The following is a 27550-nucleotide window of genomic DNA, read 5'->3' on the forward strand; positions in this document are numbered from 1 at the left end:
TATTTAATACAAGCAATGGGAAATGGAAAATACAATTGTTAAGTCCCATACCTAGTATATTTTGTACGTCTGTACTCAGGAACATCACTTTAAACTATATCTCCCTATATGTGGGCTGCACATGTTGTAGATATTCTTAATGTTCTTTTTACCCTAAAATAGTCCAAGCGAGCAAAGCAAAATGTGAAAAACATCCTTGTAGTGAGATCAGAGATCCTTCACAGCTAGTGGCACTACTATTTCTAATAAAATGGAGACTGTAGAGGTGGAGAGCTGCTTATACTTGATAATATTATATTACACTTTTGAATTTAAGGGTTTCTCCTTCCTGGAGCTAAACAAACAAATACATTGATCAAAGAATCTGAATCCTTTCACTTATATCATCATAAATCAGGAAGAATTCACAGATAGGATTACTGTTTTACTTCTGTATAAACAGTAAAAGAAATCAAATCCAGCATCTCCATCTTCCTACCTTTCTCCCTCTCTCTGAATGAAGCACTAGATGGAAGCCATTGGCATCCCTTCTAAGTAGACTTAGAAATGTAGATTATGTTCTTTAGCTGTTTAGCAGAAGCAAGAGGAATCATATTCTGTGCCCACTTCTGCCAGGAACCCACTCTGTGTTCATATCAATAAGAAGGATGAATTTCAGCAAGTTCTGATTCAAGTAAATTATCCTCCAGAGGGAGTTTTAGTTAATGCTCTGGAAGAACAGATTTCTATAACTCCTGAGCAGAATCACAATTAGTTTAAACATTAAGCTCTTTAGACAATACACTGTCTTTGCATTTATAAAGTACCCATTTCTAAATAGTACAATAATTTCTTTTTTTCTTAAAAAAAGAAAATATTCTACAAAATGCAACCACTACTGTAACAGTGATATTGCAGTTGTCCCAAGAGACTAAGTGATTGTATGTGTCAAGAGACACCATAACAGCAAGCTCACACAGGTTTTATGTGCAAAGGAATAACCCACAGGACATGAGAATGCTTATAACAACACAGCTCTTGTGTTCAAATGAGTAAACAAGCCATCTAGTAAGGTGCAGATGAGACTGTACGACAAAAGGCCTACTGCAGTGTGCTCTCCTACTGAGTTCAGAGTTAATGGTAAGAGTGATCTCAGAAGAACTGGAACAGAAGACGGTCTGCAAGATATGGTGTGATCATTCTGTTGGTTTCAGGCAAGTCTTAGGACTCATGAAGAATCATCTGGAAGATGAGTAACCCAAGCAGGGCAATAGTCCATTATTAAATGTAATTGAGCAGTGAATTAGAAAGGTATTTTGGCAGACAAATAGCCTTCTGTGATAAAGCCATCACTGACAGGCCAGTCAGTTTGCAGTGCAAAAATATCAGTACCTCTGTGTCAAATACACTCCTTTGTAGCTGAGCCATCCTGGAAACTATAAAACATTCCCATATTGACTGGAATGATGTATGAGGAGAAGTGAGTTCTTTTGTGCATTACATTACTGTTATTATATAGAATATCCAGGGTGGGTGAACATCTTGCAAAACGTAGCAAAAAAGATATGAACAGAGCCTGATACTGTTTCACAAAGAAGGAGTTCCACCTCTGATGGGAGCTGAATTACTCATCCCTTGTTACACAGAGTATTCAGATAGATTGTTGTAGGTATTTGAGAAAAATTTAGGTTGTTTGAGGTAACTCTTCTCATGACATATGATGATGGGTTTTTCAAGGTATTCAGAGTGTTCAGGGAGAAGTTGGTCAGCTAGGACTGCAATTCAGTTTGATTATCCTTCCATTCATGGAAAGGAACAGGTTATCTTTTTAATGTAGCTAACTGGGTCCCGAGTATTTCCTGTCTTATATTCCTTACTGGCTTGCTTTCCTCTGTTAATTCCTTTAGCCTCTACAGTGATTTCCATCTTCAAAATCTTTCCTGATAAGGGCTCTTTTAGATAACTATTGGATTTTTTCAAAGATCACAAATAATATGCTTGATAGGAATGTCTTGACAGAAAGATCTAGACTTCAGGTATCAGCCCTGCCTTCATGTTCTACTGAAGAAAAGAAACAAGCATATCCATCAGATACAGATAATGTCTTGTCCTTCCTTTTATAAGAGAAAAAGCTTCAAAATACTGAAAACATTCCTCTGACTCATGCTCAGCTCATGTCACCTACAGACTGTTAAGAGAACAAATTCTTAGAGAAAATCAACAAGAGTGACCCATTTAGTTAACTGAAAAGCCCAATTTGTAGATCTCATTTTGTCTCTATGTTGTATATTACCGTTGGTTAGCCACATTTGCCATGAAGTGAGGCTTAGGTGACTGCTTTTCTGTCTGTCTGGTAGTGTCTGGGAAAAGCAGGAGAATTTGATTATGGTCAGTTGTCTCTTTGCACATTTAACAGTATGAAACCCTGGCTGAGTATGCATCTTTCTGCATCATTTGAAAGACATGCTGTCACCTGTCCAGAGGGCAGACCAAACAAAGGCAAATGGGGGATGTGGAACATGGAACGAGCTGAGGATATTGCAATGGAGAGGGTGTATGGCTGGTATGGGTATCATGGTATGGGACCAATAGGGGGAGTGGAGGAAAACAACGATGTTGAGGTGAACAGAAGCTGCAGAAGCCAGCACTGCTGCAACTGTTGGTGTTTACAGAATGTAGGATGCAGAGCTGCAAGATATCAAGTGGTGAGAACACAACTGTTCTAAGTGCTTATATAAGTGCTTATATTTCTTCTCTCTTTGAAAATTCGGAGAAAATGTCTGCAAAAACTAATAATAATGCATGCTGCTAAGTCTTTCTGCCTTTCAGGAATTTAAAGCATTTTTTTTTAAAAAAAAATTACACTCTGCCACCCCTCTTAGGAAGCTGCATAAGTATCATAGCCCTAAGTCACACCTACAGTCACTGTCAGAGCCTAGAACAGACCATGAGGACTGTAACTCTTGTGCCCTGCTCTTCCACATGCTTCAGACTGAAGTTAGTTCTTTTATTTGAGGTCAATAAATATATTGTTTCATTTCGTTAAAGACATCAAGATACTCATTTCATCAAGATGCCACAATCTTAAAACACCACAATTAGAATCCAAATAACATAAAGATGGAGTATGAGGTTTTGCCTGTACATTGGTTTCAGAGCCTTTGCTAATATTCTGATGCCATCTAGTGTTGGAACAGCTTAGGTGTATGCAAGTTTGAGAGCATGGTTATTGGCAGCTTTTCAATCCCTTATACAGGAGTGATATGCCCACCAAATACAATTCAGAATAATGTGCAACAGTGATGAGGTCTCTGCTTTCACCTAGAACACTGTAGCTCAGCCTGGGAAGAGAGTGCTTCAGGGTTATACCTTTTCAAATAATAATAATAATAAAGCATTTTACTTTATTTGAGGGTAGAATTGACCCCCAAGGGTGCTGCAGTATCCATTTGTAGTAAATTGGAAAAAAAAGACTGAGGTTAGTGATTGTTTCACTGGATCAATGTACCTAAAAATATTTCAGAACAAAGTACAAGAGATCTAGAGGAGAGCTTTTGTAGCTTCCTTCCCCCCCCCCCCTTTTTTTGTGTTGCTTTGATTTCACTGTTTCACATTACACAATGTGAAAGAATGAAAAGAAATTTAAAGGATATAAAAATGCTGCACTTTGAATTTAAAGTCAGTGACAAAATAGATGTTTGGTCTAAGTCAGTCTAGGCTCCCTCTGCCATTGATCACGAAAAAAAAACTAAATAAATGCCTTTGACTGGATTTCCAGTCTTTGGTGGCTAAAGTTATCAGAGATTAACATTACCATTTCTTTCTGCATTTCCAAAACATGACTGACCTTTTATTGCAAAATGGAATATTTTATTTAACATTGACCTAGAAAACAAGCAAAGGTGTTAAATAACCTCAACACAAAGACACATATTGTGAAGTGAAAGACTGAGATTGCTTCAGCTGGTTATAACGAGAATCCTATGCTTTGTATTCTGTACTGCAATAAGTAGTGATTGTTGAGCTGGAGAGGGTTGAGGTTTAGTTGCTATGTGACCTTCCTCTTTCTTTTCGTATTTGGCTCCTGTATTAGTTGGAGTCATATACTAATTAATATATTTAGTTTTCTAAAAGAAAGCTTTTTATTTTCTTTCCCCTTATCTAGATCCTCAGTCATTTTATAATCTTCTTTGGTGTGTTCATTGCCAATTTGTGGTATCTTCCTTTACCTGCATCTCTCTCCCATGCCCCTCAGTACATTCTGCTCCATCAAAGAAAATATACAAGTCTAATCTTTGTCACAGAGCTAAACTATCCCGCCTTGTAATCCTTGAATAGTCACACCTTTCAGCAGCATCTTGGTTGGATCTCCTAATCTCATGCTGCCCTCCATGTGAGAAAGGTTTTTTTCTGCTAAAAAGAATACAGAACATGCAACAGTGGAAATTTCTCACCCCAACTGCTCTGCAAAGCATCCTAATGCAGTTGTGTAGATTCTTGTTACTTTCTCCCTCTCCCCTCATCTTTAATTCTATATTTGGGTCACCTAGAAGGTCCAAAATCTATCAATTTTGATACTTCTGTGCTGTCCTAGCTTTGAAATATCACCTTACATTAACATAGCCCTCAGTCCCACCTAGTGCACCCAGCACAGCATCTCAAACCTCTTTTGGACAGATAATGTTATTGCATTACATAATTCACAAAAGGAATCACAAATGCATTTGCAGTATATAGTAGGACTGTCAAGATAGTAACCTCAAATCCAAGAAATCTGTATGCAGTCTGATCCTTTTAAGCTCTGTCCCTGATTATCAGATTAGATGCCCCTATTGCATTACTCATCTATTCTGGTAGTGCTTGGTTCAGTAGATTAACACAAATGGGCTATTCTAGGCTTTTCTGGCAAGAAAATAGGAGTAAACTACAACCTCCTTCAAAATTCACAGACTTAAGTTATATTTTATAGTGGATTATGCAACTAGGTAGATTGGAGATGAGCTGCACAAACCATTTCCTGGCAGAACCAATTGGATGCCTGCTAGAGCCCTTTGTTTTTCATATCATGACTCTGAAAGGTCTTAGTGAGGACAGTAAATGGTGTTCTTTCCTCATTCCACACATCCCCATCAAGGATGTAGTTCAGGGAGCATAGCCTCAGTCCAGAATCACTCAGCAGGAGAGCCTACACATTGCTGCTCCTACCACAGGAGCCCTCTTTATGTGCCCCCGTAGCTTTTCCTTAAAACTATGAGACTGAGACTCATCAACCCATTCACAACAGATCTGCCAACAATCATCACAACAGACAATGGGGTAGTACACTCATAGTTCATTTCAGCACCTGCAACGCAAGGGCAAGTTAGTCAGAAGAACATTTTTTCCTTTGTGAGCATTCTGTGAGCATTCACCTGCTCACAGGATTACTGGGCAGGAGGTAAATGCTTTACTGTTTTTTTTGTTGTTGTTGTTGGGTTTTTTTTGCATAGCACAAAGCAGCTCACAAAAATCCCATGGGATGTGTATGGGGGTGGCCTAGTACCTAGGGTCACACAGAGACAGGGTGCCAGGATATACTATATGAAGTGTTGATTTTTTCCACCTATCAAATTGGATGTAGGAGAGCAGTCATTTTCCACTCCTCCTTTCTGGCAACAGGCCCAGCCTTACACACTTCCATTTAAGCTGGGCTCGTTATACCAAGACAACTGCCCATGGCATCAGCAAGACACAGAAACTATGCTAGCACTGAGAATGGTGGTAGATCTCTTCTCAAGGATCAAGGGTATGCTCCTCCTCTTGTTCATCCCATATCTTTGTTCTAGTCAGCCTGCACCTCCATTTCTGCATTTCTCCAGCTTCCTGGGTCCTTCCAACATGGTCTACCTCCGCTGGGATCATGATGAACAGGAGATGATGACCTTTGAGCTGCAGGTCCGTACGACTGGCTGGGTGGCATTTGGGTTCAGCCCTCATGGAGAGTTACCTGGATCTGACATTGTGTTTGGAGGCGTATTCTCTAATGGCAGCATCTATTTCTCCGTAAGTTCAAAAGACTTCCTCTGCTTCCCCATTTGCCAGTGTCATGCTCTAAGTATACTGGTTTGAAAGCAGGTAGGCTCAGCTGGCTGAAAATAGATGTCTAGGGCATATGCGATGCTTAGTCTGTGTGGCCTCCAACTGAGAGGGCAGCAGGGCCTAGGTCTTGTGTCATGTCTGCTACTCCCACAGAGATATCTCAGATACCCTAAGGAATCCAGATGGCACTAGATGTTATTGTTTGGACAAATAAACTGAGCCTGTCTGCAGGTCAAAACCACAGCCAGAACCAATTAGATATGACTGAAGTAATCATGTACCATGAGGTGAGAGGAGGCTCTCAGAAGTATAACTTCTGCTTCATCCAAACCATAGGTCAGTTCATCCAGAAACTTAATGTGATATGCCCACATTTTTCCTTATGAAATCCCTTGATAGGCTAGATATAATTCAGGAAAATGACAGTCAATACAGTTTGCCTCATAAAGATTTGGGGGAGAAAAAATAGTTTTAATTTCTCCCTTCGACTTACTCCCTCAAGTGTCATGATTTTGTGTAGGAACCCACAGCCCAAGTGTACCAGGTTTGTGATTTAGTTTTGCAAAGCAAAAGAGGTCTCCTTGGGATAACTCTGACTCCTTAGTAGTCAGCTGAGAGATGTATTCAACTCCAAAGGTTGCTCCCTCTTGACTAATTTGTGTCTCCCTTAGGAATAGAATAGGGTACACTTGGGATATGCCTTTATCTTTCCACAGGCTGAAGGCAACAACTAAGGATAGATGCCTAATGTTAAACAGCTGGAGTTCAGGAGAAGAGAATACTACTGAGGGAGCTGAATGAGAAATGTGCAAGAAAAAGAGCCAGTTAATATCATCCAGACACAGAAAGAAAAAGAGTTTACACTGATGAAAAACATTTCAGCTAACAGGGTTTGCAGCTTACAGGATTTTTACATTGTTCATTCAGGTTTAATTCCTTATTCAGCACAAAAGTAAAATGAATTCTTGTCTGAAAAAAATCTCCCTTGGTGCATTTATAATGTGAGTTAAGTATGGATGAGGTGAGGTACCTACTCTTATTATTTTTCAATGGTGGGTTGTAAAACTTCTGTTGTAATATCCAGATTTTTGTGATTGTGACATAGACAGTGAATTTTGTTGGGGTAACTGAGGCTACAGAAAAAAATATTCGATCATTTAGAAGAAAGAGTTGCTTGTTCTTTATTTTTGACTAATGATTTAAAAAAAAGGTGATTTGTGGTAAAACCAGAGCACTTAATTTTGTCCTAAAGTGAAAAATCTAAAATGAGAAATTGAAACATTTGGTTTCAAAATTATTAATATGAAACATTTCATCATTTCCAGATGAAGCATTTAACAATTTTGTTTTTTTTTTTTTTTTTTTTTTTTTTTTTTTTTTGCATTGGTAGCTGAAATTTGTTGGTTAAATTAAAAAAAACCTTTTCCCCACAGAAGTTCCAGTTTTATTCAATTTTATTATATATCAGAAAATATCTCCCAGTTATTTCATTTTGTAGATATTGAAGTAAGCAAGCACATTAATGACTACATAAATATACATTTGCTGAACCCATGATGCAGACAGTTTTAAGGGAAAATATGTTAGTCACAAAAGATGGAATTTGTAGGTGGTTTTCTGTTTGCATATCTTCTGCTCCTCCCTTTGCCATTTTTGGTTGCCATTCTCTATATTGCAAGCATAACAAAACATTATCTAAATAAAGATTGATGGGATCAAGAAAAATTAGCCAAAAATTTTTGTTTCACAGAAGTTTTTTCAGCTTAGCTTTTACTATCTTCCTCTTTCCTAAGGTATATTTAATTTTAAAGATCTTACTGGCTTTAAAATAACTGATTTTCATACTGTCTTTGAATTTTGTTCTTTGAATGACAAAGCATAGAAGGTAATTCAGAACAATAGGAAAATAAAAGATGTATTCTCAGACCATGATGTCTACCTTTGTAATTGGAGCATTGGGTTAGAGAAAAATTAACCAGAATATTTTGACAGTTCAAAGCTGTTGATGAATTTAAGGAGAAAAAAGATTGTCCAAGAAGATACTGAGAAATTCAACAAAAGCTGCAAATAGGTTTTGAAATCACCACTTCAAGGAGCAGAAATGGGAGGAGAAAATACCAGAAAGAATTTCACGTAAAAATACTATTTTTTCAAGATCACTCTGGAAAACTTCTCTATTCTCATTATCTTTCCAAAGTTGAGTTCTGTAACAAAACTTTTCAGTGCAGCACATTAGGGATCCATTTGCTATATTCTACTTCAGCTCTCTTTTACAGAGATTTTCATTTCATTTGCAACCACTGTCTCACTTTGCAACCATTTCTCTCGTCATTTGAATCCCTTTGCCACAAAAACATGATGGGTTTTACTCCTTTTTATACTTTCCATTGCTTCCTGCACCTGTGTGTACAGCCCTGCCTTTTTGCCTTGTATTTTCACAGCAGCAATTATTATAGTCGATTGTGTTCCCAGTGAGATTTCTACAGGAACTAGACCATTAGATGCTTTTCATACCCTGCCTTATATTTCTACACATTTTTACTGAGAAACAATTGCATTTGATGACCTCAATCATGTCTTATTTGACCTATAGAAATGTGTTGTTTATCTTTTTCCAGATTGTATGGAAAATCTAGCCAAAAGAGGTAAAATAGAAACTTTGGGGTGCTCAGAACATTTTATTTGAGTTTTTTTTTTTTTTTTTTTTTTTTCCCAAGAGAGCTTAGTTTACTTCCCAACCTGCATAGCTGAGTCAGATGTGCTAAAATGTCTCAGCCTGCATCAGGTCACTCTCCTTCAGGGAGCCAGGATGACCAGAGGCCTTCCTCTAGGTGGTGGGGTGCAATGGCTGCTGTTACTTTGGGCAGCTGGATATGGTAAGCATTGGATGTGACTTCTCTTTGGTGGGTTTGTGGAAATCAGCAGTGAAAGCAGAGGTGCTTTTCCATGAAGGGAATACTTTGATAATTATTCAGTTTCCATGAGCAATATTTAGAAATTTGACTTCTCAGACTGTATAAAGTTTTCCTGTCCTCTCTGTTGCCTTTACCACTGTTCCTTCTCCAGGATTGTCACATTGTAGATGAGGCAACCCTTGAGGAAGATGAAAGCCAGGACTACCAACTGCTGTCACTGACAGAGGATAAGACCTTCACCACCATGCTGTTCAAACGTCACCTCCGGACATGTGACCTGAATGACCTGGATATCACAGTAAGAAAGCAGACTGATCAAGCAAATTCAAAAAAAAAAAACCTGCTCTTATGACCCACTGTATTCCCATATCCTCCAGATCAGATGTGATAATGGCAAGTTTTTCTCATAACAGTACAATATATTTATAACCTCAGGGGCATTATATTGATATTTTCTTACAATGCCTTCCATCAAAGAATTCAGAAGATGTAAATCTCAAATTTTTCTGAATTGAATACAGAGCTTAAAATTTGCGTTTGTTTTCTGGCTATCATTTGTTTGCCACATATAAGCAGACAATCTAATATTGGAGATGAAATTTTTCATTCATCTACAGTCAGTATTTTGGTGAGAATTGTGTTTGGGAAATTCATAATGGTTTGAGAATTCTGGTCCTTCTCTTTTGGAAGAGCTTCATGTTGATCCCAAATGACATTAAAAGCTTTGTCATTAAAATGACAACAAAACCAAAAATTACAACACAAAATGTTTTTTGAAGACAATGACTTTTCAGAGAGGAGGAAAAAAATGCTTTGTCAGAGTGTTCAAGTACACTGGACACTGACACAGTTTCAGACCTCTGCATGTTTAGATACCATGCACTGTTTCACCTTTACTTCAGGGATCTCTGTGTATATCAGCAGTATTCAAGGCTTAGTCCTCTCAGAAATCTTCTTATCTAGTAGAAGGCTATCAGGTTGCTTAAGCTTGAATTCACAAATCTATGCTGATTACTCAGCTCTTCACGTGTCTGGAAATTGTTTCCAGGATTAGTTGCTTCACCATCTTCCAGGAACAGAGATAAGGCTGACTTACCTGTAGATTGCCAGAGCCTCCTTCTTGCTATTCTTCATGATAGCAGTGACAGGTACTATCTTTCAGTCATCAGAATCCTCTCTGGTGATATCTCAGTATCACCATGACCTTTCAAAGACAGTCAAGAGTGGCCTTTTGCAATGACATTTGCCAGATCCATCAGCACTTATGAGTACATCAGGGCCTATCAACCTGTGTATGTCCAACTTGTTTAGGTATGCCCTAACCCAAACCTCCACAGAGGGTGTTTTCCTTTCTCCAGACTTTCCCTCTGGTCTCTAGGCCTGGAATTTCTAAAGGCCAGTCTTACTTGTGTCAAAACATTTAAACACAAAGTGCTGCAGGTTCTGAAATCTTTATCAAAATCCTTACATTTTTTCCTGGCTTTCTTCCATTTCACACACCACCATTTAAATAGCCTGCATATATGTATATGCATTCTCTAAATAGGTGTACGAAATAACAGTGGGTAAAGCTTTAGTAGAGTCTTCTCCCATCAGCATCTCTTGATTCAGTAAGAAGGAGCTCTTATGTCTGTATCTGGACAAGAGGAACCTTTGTGTTGCACTGCTTACTTTCTGTTGTGTGTGCTAGTGTAATGTCTGAACGTCTGGGTATAACTACCTGTACCAAATATGCACATCTATAATATGTTCAGGCAACTTTTAACTGCATATAGTTAGTATATATTGTATTTTAATAAGCATGCAGCAATATAAGGCATGTGTTGTGGGGTCAATGCATGTACATATGATTTATGGGAAAGAACGAATGGGATTTTTCAGTGAAACATTCTCATTACAGATGGACACAGCACGCCTCATTACTGCATTTGGCACTGATGACACAGTCCAATTCTTCAAAGGCCAAAGGTTTTCCAAATCTCTTTTCTTGATGAGGTACAGGGGTACATCTGATTCAATTGACCCCAAAATATTCTTCACCTATGACCTGAGGCTGGACAATGTAAGTATTGGACAAAAGTTTTATCCTGCCTGTTAAAAATTTTCTCCTCCCTCTGCCTTTCTTTGCAGAATTGATTAAGCCCACACAGGAGTTTTGGGTTGCACAAGTTGAAAAATATGCATGATTAATCTTGGAAATATGCAACAGAGCAGAAATGAAATGGGAAGGGATGGGCTTGTGTGGAGGGTGAAGGGCTGCTTTGTTAAGAAAATACTGTAAGTTACTACCTGTTTCTTTGACTAGAATTGAGGGAGCAAAACACAGGCTATTGAACTGTGGTAAAATTATCAAGTCAGACATGCATGAATACAGCCCTAGTGTCTCATCCATATAGACTCATATAAAAATATCTGTAATATACTGAAGATATTCTCTGCAACAACATGATATCACAGAGAAAAGAAATACTGGGAGTACATCAGGAACAAAACTTAGTCAGCTCCCAAACTTTACTGCTGAGTAGTGACTATTTGGAGATGTGTATAGCTGAATTAAAGTCCTGGAGCAGATGAACACTGTGGAGCTCCATCTGTGTAGAACAGATCTGGCTTTAAGATTTCAGGACTTTCTATTATGTGGAAGGCAATCACCTCTCATGATTGAATATGAAAGTATTGATGCTCCCTGGGTACCAAACTGTGCCACATCCATGGCAGGCAGAGAGAGAACATCTATGGTTGTAACAGCAGTGGTGGCACTTGAACATAAGCAGTTGAATGAGTATCCAGGGCAATTTATAGCATGTCTAATTCTGGATACTCGGTAGCCCTTCCTCAGCAAGTACTCTGTCCACAGTCAGCTCTGAAGAACAGCATGCCACCTGTGATGGTTAGAGAAAGGCAGAGTATCTCAGAAAAAGAGAGGTACACATTTGTGCTCTGCTTGTGACTCCAGAGAACTGGCAGACAAAAACTTTTGATGGAATGCAATGGAGGTTTCCCACATTCAGTTCATGTTGTAATAGGCAAATTAGTAAGGCAATTCCCTTTTGGAAAAATACTGAAAAAGAATAAATGGAAAAGAACTTAAGATCTAGTGGAGCTGACAAATTTATTTCCTTTTCACTAGAATATAGCCTCATCTTCTTGACTCTCTAATCTTTTCTTTCATTGCTACCAAAAATCAATCAGTCCTTGCTAAATGCATCATCCTTCCTTCCTCTCCTGACTGGAGGACATGAGTCTCGTTCTATGCTCCATTCTCCTTGGACTTGCCCCTTATTGGGTTCTCCATTCTTATACACACATTATTGGCTTGCCAGGGGAATCTTTATGTGACTCATGTATCCCTGTTTTTTTCCCAGTTTGCTGTTCCAGCTGAAGAAACTAAGTATGCCTGTACCTTTATCCCGCTGCCCATAGTCAAGCAGAAACATCACATCTACAAGGTACACTGCTACACTGTCCTACAGAGGAAAAGTAGGGCAGGGTAGAAATGCCACTTGAATTCTGGTTGCAAGTTTGTCTTTTACAGCATTCTTGAACTGTCTTTCACTGCCCCTGGGATCAGCCAGTTAATTTGTCCACCTTGTGTGGAGATAAACTCTCTGCCTTGTTTCTGACTTTGGAAGCATCGTTGTCTACATGTACATCACACCTGAAGGAACCTTGCTGCAAGTTGGATGACTTTCAGTGCAGTGAGCTCAGGCCACATTACATACAGATATCAATAAGAACAAAAGCAGCCTCCAGAATTTTCTGCATTTGAAAAGAATGCAAAGACTTTTGCTATTGTCTTTGGAAACAGCTAGCAAGAGATAACTAACAATTTCTGCAGTCCAGTTTTTAGTATGCAAAATCAAGGAGAAAAAGAAAAGAAATGGGATTTTTCCATGGCAAGTCCAGTTTATTTTTTAAGATAAATTTGCTCCAAGGTCAAACAACTCTTCTTAGTTTTGCAGATTTTGAAGGTTTAAAAACAGATGTTCCAGGGAAGTGACATAAGGCAAAATTCAGAAGGAAGAATTTACATGGACTGAAAAAGTAAGAATTTGAAAGTCAATCCTACAGAACAAACTGAGGAGTTTTATTCAGCTCTTGTGGTAAACATCAAGACTTTGAGATCTGATCTCATCAGTGCTAGTGAAAAGTTCAATGATTAATGAACAGATTCAGATTATTTACAGGCTTACTTTTAACTATCTTGGTAATAGTTGTCTTGGCACAACTGAGGGGGCAGTGAATTATAGAAAACCTGAGATCAAGGTCCCTTAAGCTGCTCTGCAGCCAAGAAAATGCTATATGAGGTAAGTTAATTATATTCCTAGTCTGGTGTTGCACTGCCCAGCATAAAAGGTCAGATAGACATCTCTTATTCTGGTTGAGGGAAGGTGTTTTAGGGGAAGATGCAAATCCATTCTGGGATAATAGACTCTGCTGGGTACATACTGAAATAAATAGACAAATATTCATTTTCAGTTTACCATTCATCTTGTAAATCAGCCTGTATCTGTTTGCCCAAGCTTCTGTCCTTGGAAATCACTAGCAAAAGGTAAAACTAACATTTACCCCACTCTTCTTGTTGCCCAGGAAAGAAATATTTTAGTGTTGAAAATCACTTTTTCTTTTTTTACTCTGTTTCTTGGTTACAGTTTGAACCTGTAATAACACCCCACAACATAACTTTGATTCATCACATTCTGGTTTATGCCTGTGGCAATGCCAGTGTGTTACCCAATGGCACAGATGACTGCTATGGAGCAAATCCAGATTTTGCCCTGTGCTCTCAGGTGTTTGTGGGCTGGGCTGTTGGGGGAAAGGTGAGTGTGAAAGGTTTGTTCCATCTCCAGTTTCTTGTTATGCCACACAGTAAGGCTTTCACTTTGATGTTTAATAGATCTTTCACAAAATCTCCTTGTGCTAGTACCATACAAGAGGAGAAAGTGTACCTACTTGCCTTACCTTTTTTTCTGTCTCTGTCTTTTTCAGCGTAATTAAATTAAAAGTTATGTTAAACTGGTGCTTCTGATTAAGTTAGTAAGCCAGTTTGCTGTTCCAGCTACAGAAACTAAGTATGCCTGTACCTTTATCCCACTGCCCATAGTCAAATAGAAACATTACATCTACAGGGTACGCTGCTAGACTGTCTTACAGAGGAAAAATAGGGTGAGGTAGAAATGCCACTTGAAGTAAGTTGGCCTAGTTAATAGCCATGTCTGCACAAATTTTAGCATCTATCTTGTGATGCTCATTCTGCCTTTCCAGGCAAAATGTATTTTGTATTTCTATAGTATGCATGTACATGAGAAGGAAGAGACAAAGGAAATGAGGTTTAGTGAAGCCATTAAACTCATTTGATTTAGAATATGCAGTGCTAATGCTGATATGAAATTTGCTGCAAGAGTGTACATATGCTTTATATACATTTCATATTAAATACAGTATAAAATAAAAATGAAACTAATCAAAATGATAAAGGAAAAATAAAATTTAAAAATTCTTCCTCATTCTAATTCAAAGGGAAAAGAAATGTAAATGGCAGTATTTACCACAACATTCTGGTTTGTAACAATATATAAATAAATATTCACAGATACATGAAAATCAAAACTTCTTTTTCTGTAAATTTCCATTAGCTATCAATCACTAAGAAAACAGAGCAGAGTTAAAAAAGAATTGCTCAGTATAATTATAATCCTCTTCTTCCCTTTCCACAAGTCCTATCAATTTCCAGATGATGCTGCATTCTCCATAGGGACACCTTCAGACCCTCAGTACATCCGACTGGAAATCCACTACAGCAATTTTGACTTGTTACCAGGTGGGTAATATTGGGGAGCTGTTTGACAAAGAACAGCCTAAGGGTCAAAATCTCAAACCTCACCTACATACCTATTAAAAACCAACTATTACATGAAATCCTTCCTTAGCTTAGCACAAGCTTCAGGACAGTAAGCCAAAGCTGGCGGGGGTTCCCATTCAGCAAGGAACTTTAACTCTGAAAACACAGGTAGTTCTACCTGTATACATTAGACACGTCTTGTTATAGAAAACCTGAGCACATCTAGCTGCTGTGATGCTAGAGGATGTGTGGGAATGTTAGAGGAATGGCAGGGAAAAATGGACATGATTGATAGAAAAGAGCAGCAGAATTGGAAGGGACACAGTGGCTGAGGGAGAAGTAGATATATTCAAGGGTCAGGATGGAGCCTGGAGAATGTAATACACTTCTATGACCTTCAGCACTCACTTCCTATGATGGGTTGCAAAGGCTGCCACCATGGTATTTGTTACTATTTTACAGAAGGGGAAACAAAAGTGTGGTGTGATTTTATAGGAACTATCTAAGACCATGACCAGGACTAGATCAAGATGCACTGAGTGAAGATGCACTCCCAGAAGATGCGAGACCTGCGTCTTGCATGACTTTGAGATGGCATGACAGTGCATTATAGCACTGAGGACAGGAGAGCTTAGGCCTCCCTGCAGGGTCTATGCCTGATCACAGCAGAGTTGGGAAACAGTAACTACACGTGTTGCTACTTCATGCCCCAATTCTAATAAATAGCTAATGTCCCCTCCTGAAGAAAGATAGGAAAGTATCCAGAGTCAGAGTAACAACACCTATCTGGAGGTCCAGGGGTAGGAAGAGGGCGGAGATAAGATGGAGATACAAAACTAGAAGTACAGGTGACTCAGAGTGCAAATATGAACAGGACAAACTGATACATATAAGATGCTAGAAGCAGGGAATATCTAGACACTGAGGAAAGTAGAGATGGGATCCTGTCTGGGTGTTGGGAAACAGGAGGATTTGGACATGCACAGGTTGAATGAAAAGCTGAGAAACCTGTGAGCCAGAGATGTAACTGGACTGTTGAAGGAGCATTCACATTTGTTTTAAAGGTTTGATTGACAGCTCAGGGGTCCGAATCTACTACACACCAGAGCTACGGAAATATGATGTGGGGGTTCTGCAAACAGGCATTTTCACTTTCCCTGTACATTTCATCCCTCCTGGAGCAGAATCCTACAGATCTTATGCTCTTTGCAATACCAGCCAGTTTGATGAAGTGAGTATGGGGAAATCCTTCTTGACCTTTCCCTCTTCGGACTTTCATCTTGCTCCAGACACATTCAAAATGTTTGGTGCAGGGTACCATCTTAGCCTCCATTTCCATATGTTGCGAAATGAATACCTACTCCGATGTAACTGGTCAGAAGAGAGCTAAGGTTTGGCATAGCAGGCAGTGGTCAAGGTCATTAACAGAGCTGTGTGGTCATTTCAGAACCATGGCTCAAACACCAGTTCACCCTATTTAAGTGGAAGGAATAAAAAAACAAAGGAAGTAGAGACTTCTCAAGACCCTCCAGGGATTCTATTATACCACATATAAGAGGCTCTTGTCCTGCTATAGGTGTGTAGGATGGCAGGTGTTGGGCAGGGAGGATGTCATGCCAGCTCTTAGGTCAAGAAGGCATCTCTAGAGCAGAGACTAGGTATCCCTCAAAAAAAATGCCAAAAGGTTGTTAAGGATAGTCAGGCTGGTGGACTGCATGACCTAGGGGTTCCTTTCCTTCAGACCTGCTAGATGTGAGGTTGACACTTTTCTACATTCTAAGACCCCCTGCTGAGGCTGGGGGTAAATTTCAAATACATAGACATCCTCAGTCCCAGAACACACAGAGCAATCTCAGCCAGCCACAACCAAACCAACATAGACAGGAGAGCAGTATGATTACCCAACAGTGCCCACATAAGCACGGACAACACAAATGGTCCGATTCAGTTCCTTCTCTCTAGCTAATCAGGCTTAAATTTCACTAGTGGAGCAGACACACTCACTTACCGAGCTCCCATACTTATATCTGTATGATATAAGACCTCTGACCCACATCATAAATCCTTCACATATCTGTGCCCAAACCCTGGACTCTTTATGCAGTTTCTGGCCTGGACCTTGGGGTTTTCCAAATTTTGGTGTCCTCTTACTTGGGAGCTAGTCCAGTTTGGAGTTTTCTAGTGGACCACCTTGCCCAAATACACAGACACAAACACACATATACACAGAATAGAGAGCATGCTTGCACAAGGAAGAGTTGGGAATAGAGTTTAATAGGAAGATAGAATAGACTGCAGCACAGGGCTTCCCGAGACAAGCTTACTGATCAGCAGTCTGCTTAACAACTGGCCTCTTCTCTCTCCATTTTTCCATGTTCATTCCTCTTTCCATACCTTCAATCTTTATCCCATAATAAATTTTGTAAATTCCCATAATCTGCTTAAAACATCCCATAAGTTTTACATGGTCCCACAGTCCCTCTTCAACACCACATAACAGGTCTTCTTCCTAAGAAACCTGTGGTAATCTTGGTTTTCTTCTTCCTATAAGTTACAAAGATTCTCTCTGTACCACTTCAGGGTTACATATGAGTGGTTCTTTTAATGGCCCATTGATTAGTCTTAAGATTTCTACTTTTGCTTTTTCCAGTATCTTCTGGTTTTATTAGGGTTTGTGTACCTGCAAGTTTAATTTATTAGCTCTCCTATATCTTAACTTTGTTTTTTATCTTGAATAGCTGCTGACAAGGTATCCATGTAGTAACCAGCATGAGGTATCACAGACACCTTTGCCAGGGTACCTAGAGCAAGATAAGCAATTTTCAGAAAGGAACACTGCAGCAACCTTTAAAGAACTAGTGGGATACTGGAAGGAATAGGCTGAACTTTCTTTTTCAAAAAAAATTGTTAAGCTGACATTTACAAACACATCCATCAGACCTTAGACTCCATGGGCAGACCTAAGATGTAGTGCTGAACTCTGACTGCTGGGCTCTGACCTTTCCCATTTTGTACTGCAGATGAATGGATCACCAGTTCCAGAGCTGCACATGTTTGCGTACCTTCTTCACACCCACTTGTCTGGCAGAGGAGTGAAAGCTGCCCAATACCGGTAAGAAAAGCAAGCTTTGGGGATCAGTCCCCACCTCCTGGGCTGGAATGGTTCAGGATCATGTTCCTAAGCTAGTCTCCAAGGAGACTTTGGTTGGAAATCAGCACTGTCTGAGATGCAGTACAAAGAGCTGTCAATTCAGTGGAGAGTAAAACTATGCCTATACAGTTAAATAATGCATGTCCAGACAGTAAGCTCAAGCACAGGACTGCTGCTTATCCACACTGATCACTCCTAGAAGCATTAGAAGATGCTCTTAAATGAACTTGTCCCTGCAAGCCAGACACAGCCTGATGATAGGCAGGCACAGTCCTAGGGATTGCATGTGCCAATTCCCACGGGCTGCATGGGAAAAACTATGACATATTATGGCTTCCTCCACAGTCCTCCCACACTAAAGACCTCAGCACACTTACGTACCCACTGATCACACCCTAGCCCCTGAAACATGTGTTCTCAGTTTTAAACTATGAAAACAGCTTACAGCATAGCATTTGAACACACTTCAGACACTTTGAACTGGAAAATAAGTAAGAGATAATAAATAACTGCAACTTAGGCCAAAAAGTCATCATCACACAGATCCAAGTCCTTGCTAGTGTAGATAAGAGGCCTGTCTCCTCATTAAGTTTCTAGTTTCAGAATAACCCAGCATGAGACAAGAATTCACCCAACAGCCAGTAAGAGTGAGGCAAACACTTAGTCATCTGCCAGTTTGCCAGAAAACAATCCGCGGCACTATTTTGTTTAGCAATATGGGTGCCTGAGATGTTGCAGCTACACTCTCCCTGAGTGCTCACAGTGGAACCTTCCAGACCAAATTCTCTGATGACCTGCACTGCATTGTTGGTTCACTCTCCATCTCCAGGGTATCATGTGAATTCTATCTGGGATGGTGAGGGGAAACTTCGGCAAAGACTGGCCAAAGTAGTATCCTCTTGGGACTCTCCCTTAGACAGTTCAGTTGTTCCACAAACAGGAACACTTCTGGTTTGAACAACTCAACTCCTGCAACATATTGCACAATATGTGGCCCCACTTGGCTGTGCTGTCACGTCAAATCCTCAAAGCCTGGCACTGTCTCATACACTGCCTCACATACTGACTCTTTGCAGAGACTCCACACATATTGAACTAATCATGTAGCCACAGAAGGATCCTGAATTGCATTATTCTCATGGGGGACTTCAGCCACCCTGACATCTGCTGGAAGGACTACACAGCAAGGCACAAACAGTCCAGGAGGCTCCTGCAATGCGCTGATGATAACTTCTTGTCACAAATGGTGGAGGAGCCTATGAGGAAGGGTGTCCTGCTGGATCTTGTCCTTACCAACAGAGAGGGACTGGTTAGAGATGTGAAGGTTGGGGGCAGCCTTGGCTGCAGAGACCATGAGATGGTGAAGTTCAGGATCCTGCAGGAAAGAACTAAGGCAACAAGCAGGATTGCAATCCTAGATTTCAGGATAGTAGACTTCAGGCTCTTCAGAGATCAACTTGGAGGAATCTCATGGGTTAAGGCCCTAGAGGGAAGGGAGGTCCAGGAGAGCTGGCTAGTTTTCAAGTATCACTTCCTCTAAGCTCAAGAGCGCTGCATCCCTATGAGTAAGAAGTGCAGCAAAGGGGGCAGGAGACCTGCATGGGTGAGCAAGGATTTCCTGGCCAAAATCAGACAGAAGAAGAAAGTCCTCAGAATGTGGAAGAGGGGACAGGTTACTTGGGAGAATTATAGGAATGAAGTCAGAGTATGTAGAGATGCGGTGAGGAAGGCTAAGGCCCATTTGGAATTGAGTCTGGCAAGGGATGTTAAGAACAATAGGAAGGGTTTCTTCAAATATATCAGCAGCAAGAGGAGGACTAGGGAAAATATGGGCCCACTACTGAATGGGGTGGGGGCCCTGGTGACAAGGGATACAGAGAAGGCAGAGTTACTGAATGCCTTCTTTGCTTCAGTCTTCACTGCTAAGGGCAGCCCTCATGAATCCCATAGCCTGGGCCTAAGGGAGAAAGTCTGGAGAAGGGAAGACTTTCTTTTGGTTGAGGAGGATAGGGTTAGAGATATTCTGGGCAGGGTAGACATCCAAAAATCCATGGGCCCTGATGGGATGCACCCATGGGTACTGAGGGAGAGGGCAGGTATTGTTGCCAGGCTGCTCTCCATCATCTTTGAGAAGTCCTGGAGAACAGGAGAGGTGCCTGAGGACTGGAAGAAAGCAAATGTCACTCCAGTCTTCAAGAAGGGCAAGAAGGAGGACCCAGGCAACTCCAGGCTGGTCAGCCTCACTTCCATCCCGGAAAAGGTGATGGAACAGCTCATTCTGGATGTCATCTCCAGACATATGGAGGAAAAGAAGATGATCAGGAGTACTCAGCATGGATTCATCAAGGGGAAATCCTGCTTAACCAATCTGATAGCTTTCTATGATGGCATGACTGGCTGGGTAGGTGAGGGGAGAGCAGTGGATGTTGTGTACCTTGACTTCAGCAAGGCTTTTGACACTGTCTCCCATAACATCCTCCTAGAGAAGCTCAGGAAGTGTGGGTTAGACGAGTGGACAGTGAGGTGGATTGAGAACTGACTGAAAGGCAGAGCTCAGAGGGTCATCATCAATGGCATGGAGTCCAGTTAGAGGCCTGTGGCAAGTGGAGTTCCCTAGGGCTCAGTACTGGGTCCCATCTTGTTCAACTTATTCATCAATAACCTGGATGAAGGGACAGAGTGCTTCCTCAGCAAGTTTGCCAATGATACCAATTTGGGAGTAGTGGCTGATCCACCTGAGGGCTGTGCTGCCATTCAGAGAGCCCTGGACAGGCTGGAGAGCTGGGCAGAGAGGAACCTCATGAGGTTCAACAAGGGCAAGTGCAGGGAAAAATAACCCTAGGCACCGGTACAAGCTGGGGGCTGACCTTCTGGAGAGCAGCTTTGCAGAGAAGGACCTGGGAGTACTGGCAGTTGACAAACCTAACCATAAGCCAGCAATGTGCCCTTGCAGCCAAGAAGGCCAATGGTTTCCTGGGGTGCATTAGGAAGAATGTTGCCAGCAGGTCGAGGGAGGTGATCCTGCCCCTCTACTCAGCCCTGCTGAGGCCTCATCTCGACTATTGTGTCCAGTTCTGGGCTCCCCAGTATGAGAGAGACTTGGAGCTACTGGAGAGAGTCCAGCATAGGGCTACAAAGATGATCAGAGGGCTGGAGTATCATCTGCCTCTTGAGGAACGGCTGCGAGAGCTGGGCCTGTTTAGCCTGGGGAAGAACAGACTGAGGGGAGATCTTATCAATGTGTACAAGTACCTGAAGGGAGGTCAAGGGAATGGGGACAAACTCTTTTCGGTTGTCCCGTGTGACAGGACAAGAGGCAATGGGCAGAAATTGAAGCACAGGAAGTTCCATCTGAACGTGAGGGGGAATTTCTTCACTGTGAGAGTGACGGAGCACTGGAACAGGTTGCCCAGAGAGGTTGTGGAGTCTCCTTCTCTGGAGATCTTCAAGGCCCGCCTGGATGCAACCCTGTCTAACCTGCTCTAGGTGACCCTGCTGAGCAGGGAGATTGGACTAGGTGATCTCCAGAGGTCCCTTCCAACCTTACTGATTCTATGATTATAGGCAAGCTGCAGAAGACTTGTGCCTGGATCCCAAAACTAATGCAGAGCTGTCTAGTCTAGCAGGGCAGATGTTGTCTAGTTTGGCCTCTGAGCACACATATGAAATATCATTCAGAATAATCTAGATTGTTCTGAACTGGTACATCTGCCTGTACAAGCATTTTCACAAGTATCCCAAAACACTCATGGACACCCTACACTCAAACATGCTTTTACACATGCTGGTCCCCACCATTCGTCATTGTCTGTCAAAGGCCAGTCTGCCAGTTCCCCAGCCTGCTGTCTCTTGGCCTTTGCCTTTGCCAAGACCTCTTCTTAGGAATGAGTAAATGTTAGCTCAGATCACATTCTCTTGCACCTGGATGTGCTTCCTGGAGATAGCATTTGGCATGGGCAATTGGCTTCCAGACACTAGGGAATGCAGAGGGCTGCAGCTTTAGCGCTGGCCTCATTTTGAGCATATCTCTCTAGCCACTTCACAGACATGCTAAGGAACGGGGCCAAGAGACTAGAAGCTTCTTCAAAGGCAACCTGAGAAAAATTGAAATAAATTCTGATGAATATTTTGCCATCTCTGGCCAGTGGCATCTGCAAAGTAGCAGCCTCTGCAGCCTAACTGTTACATACTGAAGGGAAGGAAAATGTTTCAAGAACTTTTTGAAACACACTTGGCCTGCTATAACTGGATCAAAGACAGCGGTAGTTTGTAACTCAAAAGGTACATTGTGAATATGCTCATCTCCTCATATGTGGGCCCCTATACCTGTCTATGTCCCTCAGGAACAGCATATAACAGCTTGCATCTGTGGTTGTTTCTTGGAAGAAGGGCAGCTATTAGCTCCAAAATCATCTTTCAGTTTCAATGCTACTGATCTCTAGCACAAATGTGCCTGACACTTAGATTGGTATGCTAGATAGCAAGAGAAGGGGAGTGCTCTGTCTTGCTAGTTAGCACCCTCCAGGTGCATACACCAACCAGTAGGGAGTGATATAATCAAAAAATGTACTCTTGAACTTCAGAAGAATATGGAAGATTCTGCCACTTTACCAGGAATCACTTCAGGTCTGTCTAGGGAGAACTAGAGTGAGAGTTCAATTTATTTAGCATGAGCATATTTCTAGGAAAAGATTTTTACAGATTTTATTTACCTTGCTGGGACCATGTCCTGAAACCACCTCAATCAGACCCCAGACTAGAAGGTCAAGTGTTTGAAATATCTTCTGAATAGACATGATCCAGTGATCCAGGCATAGGCAGAGGTGGAGGTAGCTATTTTGGGGGTGATTTTTCTAGTAGCATATATAATGTCTGTGCTGCTCTCAGTCATTCACTCAGTTAGTGGAGCCTCCAAAATGTTTGGCCTTGGCCTTGGCAGCATAGAGCAGACTGTGGTCTTATTTCTGGCAATTTGGGGCCTTTCTATGGTAGACTCTGGCTGAGAGTTTTCCTCTGGATAATGTTCTTTCTGCAGCCTTTAACTCTGGGCCTTGGTAACACAGCTCTGTTTCCTTTTTAGGGGCTTAGTTCCAGAATAGCCCAACATGGGCCATGAGTCACACAGAGACAGTATGAGTAAGGGAGGTAAAGCTATTTTGTTCCACTCAACTGTGATAGTTTCTGGATCCTGCTCTTTAGGCAAATTGCATGGTACACATAACCTGTGTGTTACATGATTTGGTGTCCTGAGATACTCCCCATCTCTCTACCATCTACCACAATGCCATTGTGGCATTCAGGTACTGCTGAAATTTGCCTAATCCATGCCTATAGTATTCTTTTCAAGAAAAGACATTAAAGTCCTCAGCCCTACGGCAGGGCAATGCTGGAGGGATCCTACAGAGACTGCCTTATGCTATTCAGACCTGAGAGCAGTGTGGAAGATGCTAGTGTAGACTTTTGTGAAACCTGGCCTTCAAGCCAGGTTTCTTCCTTTCCAAGTCAATTTTACTAAAAGACATGGCTAAATAACAGTGTGAGCCCATGAGTTCACTTGCCTTAGAGCTGCAAGGAGTCACAAAGTTGGCCTAGCACAAGCAAGCAGGGTCTTTGACAGCTACTAGAAGGGCGTTTCCATAGGTGCTACAAGGGTTTGTAGGCTAGAGGCCTTGCTCTGATGATGACCTAGATGCTCTTTGCAGTGTGCAGTATGGATCTACCTAGCTAGGAAGAGCTAAGGACCTGTAAAAGGGACTGGAGATGTGGTGCTAAAGCCTGAGACTACCTCAGGAACAATATCGCAAAGCACTGTATAGAAGTGGGAAGGACAAATTTTCAACTGATACATGTGCACCTACAAAGGAGAGCCTCAAGAGCCTCCCAGCTCCACTGTGCTAGAGTTCAGGAGTCTTTTCGGGGAGGAGAGGGCTGTAATGTAAGTGCTTCAGTTCTTCTGGAATCCTGGATTGTCGTCCCAAAGGTTTAAGTTTCAAGGCACAATGATTAGTGTGATATAAAAAGTTCTGATCTGGATTCCAAGGCAAAGCGAATTGGGTGTGAATTTTGAAGTGTATGCTTGGGACTGACTAGTCACTAGAAATACATTCCATGCATTATGGCAGAAATCAGGTATGATTTCTGGAGCAGATATTTTGGCTTCTCTTTATTTCTTCCAGGAACCAGGTATTCTATATCCCTCCATGCAAACACTGTAACTTTCTCCCCTTCTTACTTTTACTAGGAATGGTGAGCAGCTGGGGATCATCTGTGAGGACAATAAGTATGATTTCACACTGCAGGAGATTCGAGACATGAAGGAAATCATCATAGTCAAACCAGTACGTTCCTCCTCTGGGATCTAGCTGTGGGCTGTCAGATTGGGGAAATAGTTAGTGTCAGAGATATCAGAACACATTAATACACTCTTTCCTTCATTCTATTTTAGAATTTGGCCTATTGTTTTCACAGTTTCCTGGTTCTGCATGTTGGAAGTGGTTGTTCTGTGTGCTTTCCTTGTACAGCTCTGACAATGTGACCTACTGTGTTCCCTAGGGGGATGAGATCCTGGTGGAATGTAACTTTCAGACACTGGATCGGTCAGAGATTACTTTCGTAAGCTCGCTTTTCTACTTACAAATTATCCATTGCATTTAAAATTAGTTTATCCCCATTAAAATCTTTTGAGCAGACAGGTCTATGTTCCTCAGCCAAACACAGCACTGGCAAAAACTTCTTGGGTCAGTCAAACACATCCTGAGGCAGGCCTCCCATGGTTGCTCCATAGCTGGAGAGCAGCTCTCCAATAAGCTTCTCCTCCTACGAGCTTGTGAACAGACTGCCAAAGCAATCTTACCCCTAATACTATATAAGCTAACTCTTGTCTAAAGATTCAAGTGCAAATAGTGAAACTTGCAGCTGCACAGGCTGAACACCTGGATTTAGTGGACAGGCTGAGGTCAAATACAGAAGTTAACCTAAGCCAAATCTGATTTGGATTTCTCAAAAATTAAAGACATTCTTTTCAGTTCTTGTTCAGATCCCAGACATCTGTTTCATTATGCTCTTTTGCAGAATGTAGCACATGAACAACTGTTTTAAAACTAAGCCTCACACTGGCTTATTTTAGAGAAAATATCTTGCAGATGAGGTAACAATGCAATTGCAATTAAGAATATGCACAAGGTAACTGAGTTTCATTCTGAAGAGGATTCAAGAATTTGTATCCAGAGAGAGTGGTACTGCTTGATTTGGCTGGCCTCATTCAAAAAATACGAATCAACTGATTCCTATTAGGAATGAACTATTCCAAAAGGAATCAACTATTATTTCAGATAATTCTCTGGCTGTTTTAGTTGAACTTTGCAAAGTTTCAGATTTGGGAATCCCGTAGATCGAAATATAAATATGGTAGTCTCTCTGAAGGAAAAAAATAAGTAGGTTTAGATTATAAAGACCACAGAGTAGCCTGTTTATCAGATCACTGGGAGTATCCATTGATTTTCTCTGTATCTAACTCCTAGACAGCAAATAGATAAATCTTTCTCACCCTGCAGGAGAGAAGGGACACAATGAGAAGAGTATTTCTCCTCATTGTGTCTCAATAGACCTCTGAGACATCATTGTGTTTTTGCAGGGTGGGCCAAGCACCATGAATGAGATGTGCCTCGCATTCTTCTTCTATTACCCTCGTAACAACATCTCCAGTTGTACGGGCTACCCTGACATTTTGTATATTGCGCACGTACTCAAGCAGGAGGCCTCAGAGTGAGTCCTGAATCAAAATGTTTCTCAGGGTAGTGGAGTTAAATGTATCTATAAAGAATGATAAATGGGAAAAAAAAGGAAAATAAGATGTTTCTGATAGGGAAGATATGGTCACGTACCTGGATCTGTCAAATTAAACTCCCTTTTTGCAGGAATTTATCAACTGTGATACCCTACCAGCCTCTTTTCCTTTATTGTTTTTCCCCTTACTTTCTTTTTTCTGCTTTCCTCATCTTCTCATTGTTTGTGTTCTTTGCTTCCCCATTGTCTCTTGTCTTCTCTGCAGTACAGTGGAAGGAATGATGACAATGGACTTTGTTGACTGGGACAATGAGACTGTCAAAATTGCGGAGAAAGCAGCCAAGGAGGCAGATCAAGTAGTCGTGATTAAAACAATTAATGTAAGTGTCCACTTCTGAGCAGTTTGGGGTTGGGGAAAGAGTCAGCTCTGAGGTTCTGAGAATAAAACATACTTGAGAGACAGAGCCAGTACCCTACACTTCAGATGACACTGAGAGCTCAGAGCTTATCCACGATTATAGGAATTGAAAGAAATGACCTGAATTATGAAGTCCTTTCTCTTGGGCTGCAATTGCAGTCTGCAATGAATTGTGTAGTAGAAATTTAGTCATCAGTTAGCCTTGAACTATCAGAAAAAAGCTCTTGCATCTCAGAAATGTAACAGCGCTTTATAGGTGATACCGTTGGGAAGATATTTTTGACACAAGATTATCACAGGGCAAGAAAATAGTGCTGAAGGACCCTCAGGTGTAAAGAAAATGAGTTTGAATAAGCCAGAAAATCCACAGAAATACCTTTCTGGCTTTTTCTGTTTAACTGCATTTCAGTGTATCAGACTGATACCTATTCACTTTACAGATAAATTAGGGGAAAAAAATCTTAAACTTGAGAAAGGGTCAAAATTCCATCTTCCACTCCTCTCTCAGAGAACTTCCCTGCTAGCAGAATAGAGAACTAAGTCCTGACTTTCTCCAAGATGACAAGTTATGTATCCAGACAGCAAGAAAATTGACAAAATGACATTCAAAACTTGTAGTCTATCCCAGGGTCTAGTGGCTCCCACCTTAATTAAAAACAGAACATGTAATTTTACTTTTCCTCTTTCCTTTCATTTCCAGGAACTCCAGAAAAATGAGAGAGGTCTAATCAGAGACATTATTATTCCAGAGAGGTCTACCTGTCACAATATTTCTGAAAACCTCTCTCTAGCAGATCTGAGGGCTGCCACAAACCTTTGTTCTGCTGCAGTGCACAGGTCTGAGGCATTGACCACCAAAGATATGGTTTCACTTCCTCTTCTTTCTCTCACACAACTGGTGTTTGCTTGGCTTATCTTGTCCTCTGAGCTCAGGATGTAAAGAACAGAATACCAGCACAGATCACCAGTTGGCTGAACAAGATCCTACAGTTATCATCTGGTGGTAGGGTATTCCAGCTCTGATGGCCCTAGGACCATCAGGCCATTCAAAGACATTTATATAATAGAAAATTCTCTCCCTTTGGCAAAAATAGGTTGAACTAGCATTTCCAATTATTCTGGTTTCATAAAAAGTACTTTCTAGTATAGTTTGTTCTGAAATCAAAAAAGCAATATACTATAGCGCAGTAAAAACAGGAATACAAGAGCCTCTCTTTAATAGTTGCTGATTGAAATAATAATAATAAAAAAAATGAGAGCTTCCATAGATAGGCTACTACCCTGTATTTACTCACTGACATTTCAGTAATCTAGTCTCAAGCTATATACATATTCCCTCTAATTAGGTCAGTATAGAAAACAAGGCTCCTTACTTATTCAAA

At 41.0% G+C, this 27550-nt stretch overlaps 1 protein-coding gene across 1 annotated transcript; it reads left to right on the forward strand.

Moving 5' to 3' along the window:
* Positions 1–2489: 2489 nt before the first annotated feature.
* On the forward strand, positions 2490–27108 carry LOC134137447 (putative DBH-like monooxygenase protein 2). The gene is made up of 14 exons (XM_062570462.1): positions 2490–2542; positions 5805–6021; positions 9124–9270; positions 10873–11034; positions 12338–12421; positions 13625–13792; positions 14691–14793; positions 15879–16045; positions 17835–17926; positions 24207–24303; positions 24518–24577; positions 25599–25729; positions 26016–26130; positions 26869–27108. The coding sequence occupies exons 1-14, from the start codon at positions 2490–2492 to the stop codon at positions 27106–27108; spliced, it is 1836 nt and encodes a 611-aa protein (XP_062426446.1).
* Positions 27109–27550: the final 442 nt, after the last annotated feature.

Source organism: Rhea pennata, chromosome 1 (genome assembly GCF_028389875.1).
Source record: "Rhea pennata isolate bPtePen1 chromosome 1, bPtePen1.pri, whole genome shotgun sequence".
Taxonomy (NCBI): domain Eukaryota; kingdom Metazoa; phylum Chordata; class Aves; order Rheiformes; family Rheidae; genus Rhea; species Rhea pennata.

Bases quoted from the DNA above. Each gene is read 5' to 3' on its own strand.
- LOC134137447 (XM_062570462.1), top strand. From the start codon at position 2,490: ATGTGGAACATGGAACGAGCTGAGGATATTGCAATGGAGAGGGTGTAT. The intron at 17,927-24,206 runs GTAAGAAAAGCA...TACTTTTACTAG, and splicing joins GTGAAAGCTGCCCAATACCG to GAATGGTGAGCAGCTGGGGA. The intron at 25,730-26,015 runs GTGAGTCCTGAA...TCTTCTCTGCAG, and splicing joins CTCAAGCAGGAGGCCTCAGA to TACAGTGGAAGGAATGATGA.